The sequence below is a fragment of the Malurus melanocephalus genome, unplaced genomic scaffold (assembly GCF_030028575.1).
Source record: "Malurus melanocephalus ecotype Western Australia unplaced genomic scaffold, MMel_1.1 scaffold_648, whole genome shotgun sequence".
NCBI lineage: Eukaryota > Metazoa > Chordata > Aves > Passeriformes > Maluridae > Malurus > Malurus melanocephalus.
In genome coordinates, this window is record NW_026623880.1 from 106475 (window position 1) to 109938 (window position 3464).

The 3464-nt window shown below is 49.0% G+C and overlaps 1 protein-coding gene across 1 annotated transcript in view; it reads left to right on the plus strand.

Moving 5' to 3' along the window:
* Window positions 1–3464, plus strand: part of ITPR1 (inositol 1,4,5-trisphosphate receptor type 1) — a gene marked incomplete at its 5' end in the record, with an annotated part of 113929 nt that overhangs the window by 93635 nt on the left and 16830 nt on the right. Inside the window, 2 exons of the mRNA XM_057383646.1 lie at window positions 1022–1161; window positions 2473–2638. Of these exons, the coding sequence (XP_057239629.1) occupies window positions 1022–1161; window positions 2473–2638 (306 nt within the window). The remainder of the gene's footprint in view (window positions 1–1021; window positions 1162–2472; window positions 2639–3464) is intronic.

Here is a 3464-nt window from a genome sequence, read left to right on the forward strand (position 1 = left end):
GGCTGGGGGAAGGTGGGATCTGCTCAGGAGCGTTTTGGGGATGGAATAAAAGTCGTGGGACTTTCAAATGGCCCAGGGGGGAGTGTATGAGGTTAGGGAATCAATTCTAGCAGCTCTGCAAGCGAAACAGTGAAATTGGAGCCATGAGCCAAGCGAAGGGAAGGTCAGAAAAAGTGTGTTGCTTTTCTAGCAAAATGCTGTTTCCACAAGCAGTGATATTTTAGCCATTTGAAAGCTCCGAGTGGAAGTTGCCATTTTGAGTGCAGCCCAAAGGCTGTGCAATCTGTCAGGCACCAGGGGAGAGTGGAAGAGGCAACACTTTGTCCTCTGAGCTGTCAGAAAGCCYGGGTTCTGTATAAACAGGCATCTGGTGATGGGAGCTGTGCAGGCGAGCGGGGATGGAGGAGATTGCACCGAGCCACGGGCAGCAGTGCAGGCACAAAAGGGAAATGCTGCTGGGGAGAGGGGGCAGCGAGGARATCTGTGCCCAGGGGGGCTCCAGGGGACACCACGGAGAAAATGAGGGGTCTGGAGCATCCCCCTCGTGGAGAGAGACTGCTCAGGGCCGGGTTAGTCCAGGGAAAATGGAGARGGGATCCCACCAACCCACACAGAAYRTYCAAGGGCTGTCACAGGATRGCTCCAGACCYTTTCCAGTGGTGCCCAGTGCAGGATGAGGAGCCGTGGCCAGAAACTAAAACAGGTTTGGCCTCAACACGAGGAAGAGCTGCTTTCCACAGAGGGGCAGAGCCCTGGAGSAGCTGCCCAGAGAATYGTGGAGTTTCCCTGTCCAGARCCATCCCAAACCCACMTGGACACGYTCCTGTGCCCCCTGCTCCAGGGTTGGATGGGTGAACTGCAGAGATCCCTCCAACCCACACTGTTCCGTGATTATTTGGGGAACAAACTCCCAGGCTGGCAGTCTGAGGGGGGGAGAGAGAGCACAACCAGCAAAGAATGGAGAGGAGGATTTCGAGCTAATCTTGGCTGTGAAACGTGTCTTTGCTTGCTGCGTTCGCAGAGCTGATCGGCGAGGAGCTGGAGGAAGAGAACAAGGAGCATACGTGCGAGACGCTGCTGATGTGCATTGTTACTGTACTGAGTCACGGGCTCCGCAGCGGGGGTGGAGTAGGTGATGTGCTCAGGAAACCTTCCAAAGAGGTAAATTACTGCTGCCTGGGGGCGGGGGAGCGATCCCAATCCCGATCCCAATCCCGATCCCATCCCGTGTGTGTGGGGCTGGGGACAGCGGGGAGGAGCGCACTCACATCGGGGATCCCACTGAATGCTTCCTACACCTTCTGCTCTGCTGCTTTAGGGTTTCTGCAGCTTTGGGGTGTCCAGAGCAGGGCTGGGGGGCATCAGKCTGTGCTGGGATTGAGCAGTGAAGGAAGGAGATGGGTACAGATGGCAAGAGAGGTGGCACAGGAGGATGCTGCGGTGCCTGGGGGTGCCACAAATCTGTGTGGGACATCCCTGGGGAAAGGTGGGGTGTCAGATGGGCTGGATGAGAGCAGGGGAGCAGGCTGGGCTGCTGCAGTGTGGGGGAGGAAGGATGGATGGGCTGGGAGCTGTGAGGACCAGCCTCAGCTGTAGGAATTTTCCACAGCACCCAAAGCTCTCCCGGAGCTGCTGTTGAASGTGTTTGTGTCCATCATTTAGGAAGAAACTCTCCCCTGRGACWGTGGAAATGTCCCTGCCATGGCAGGGGTGGCACTGGACAAACTTTAAGGTCCCTTCCAACCCAAACCAYTCCATAATTCCATGCTGATTCTGTGCTCTGAAGCTCAGGCTCTCAAAGCCACCTTGGGAGCCAGTGCTTTTTTGTTTTACCTGAAATTTCAAAGTTTTTCCTAAAACTTCGCTTCATTTTCAGCTTACAAAGGTCATAATTCTTAACAATCAGTTTGGCACTTGACTGACAGGATGATTGTGAAAATGGGGGTTGGGCATTCAGGCCTGCAATAAATATGGAATCTGTATGGAAAAGTCCAGCTTAGTGTTCATATATAGGGTTGTTAAATGAAATTAATGGTATTAAATTCCAGTAAAAGAATTTATGGTCCACACTGATCCTCTGTTGATATACAGCAGATTAATATAAGGATATAATTTTCAGGGAGGGGTGAGAACCAATTTCACTGTGTGAGGGAAGAGATTTTTTTCTTGTGAAAGCAAGAGAAGTCCAAAATCTTGGACACAGGAACAGCATCTCTGCAGAGACCTCACACTGACAGATGACTAATTTGGCTTTTCTTTCAGGGATTTTGCATTTTAGTTTTGCATTTTAGCTCCAATTAATGTTTTGAGTTGTGAGTTACCCTTGGAGAGCACTGACAGTGGGGACTCTCAGGGAAAGGGCCGTGGGCAGGGTGGTAATGAGGGTGAGATGTGCCCCTGTTTGGGCTGTTAATAATTCACATTATAATTCACATTATAATTCACATTATAATCCACATGTCTACCTTGCAGGAGCCTCTTTTTGCTGCTAGAGTGATCTATGATCTGTTGTTCTTCTTCATGGTCATCATCATTGTCCTGAACCTGATCTTTGGGGTGATCATCGACACTTTTGCTGATTTAAGGAGTGAAAAACAGAAGAAAGAAGAAATTTTAAAAACCACTTGCTTTATYTGTGGTAAGTGTGGAGGCACACTTAACGAGAAGGGGTTATTCTGTGCGAGCCAGGGATGGCTGCAAACTCTCAGGAAAGAARTTTTGAATTAGTGGCTGTTTCTAATGGCATTGCTCAGCCAGGTCATGTTCTTGGGTACCACGTGCACTGGAGTTTGGCAGCAGCAGGGGAGGGGAATGCTCAGGACACCATTCTTCCTCAAAGCTTCAATTCTTSTTTCTCCTCTGCCTCACAGAACAGTTTCCTGTTGGAATAGAAGGATTTTTATAAGCTGTCACTTTTTCCAGGCACACAGAGCAGTGCTGTGAAGGTTTTGCCATCAGGTTGGGAGTGGAGGTGCTGGGGTTGACTGGCATGGTCCTGCCATGGAGCMCAACACCCAGCCTGAGTGGATAACCTTTGGAAGTTTGCTGCAAAGCAAACGGTGCTTTTGCTATCAGTTTGCCTAAAAATAGGAGATGTGTTATGAAATCCAGCAAACTGCTTGCTGCAGGGTTGCTGCCTTTTTTTGAGCAAAATTTTTCTGTTTCGTATAATAAATATAAGCAGTATTTTTTTCTCCTTTCTTCTTCCTCCTCTTCTTTCTTCTTCATTCTCTTCTTTCTTCTTCCTCCTCCCTCCTCTTCTTTCTTCTTCCTCCTCTTCTTTCTTCCTCTTCTTCATTCTCTTCTTCATTCTCTTCTTCATTCTCTTCTTCATTCTCTTCTTCATTCTCTTCTTCATTCTCTTCTTCATTCTCTTCTCTTCTCTTCTCTTCTCTTCTCTTCTCTTCTCTTCTCTTCTCTTCTCTTCTCTTCTCTTCTCTTCTCTTCTCTTCTCTTCTCTTCTC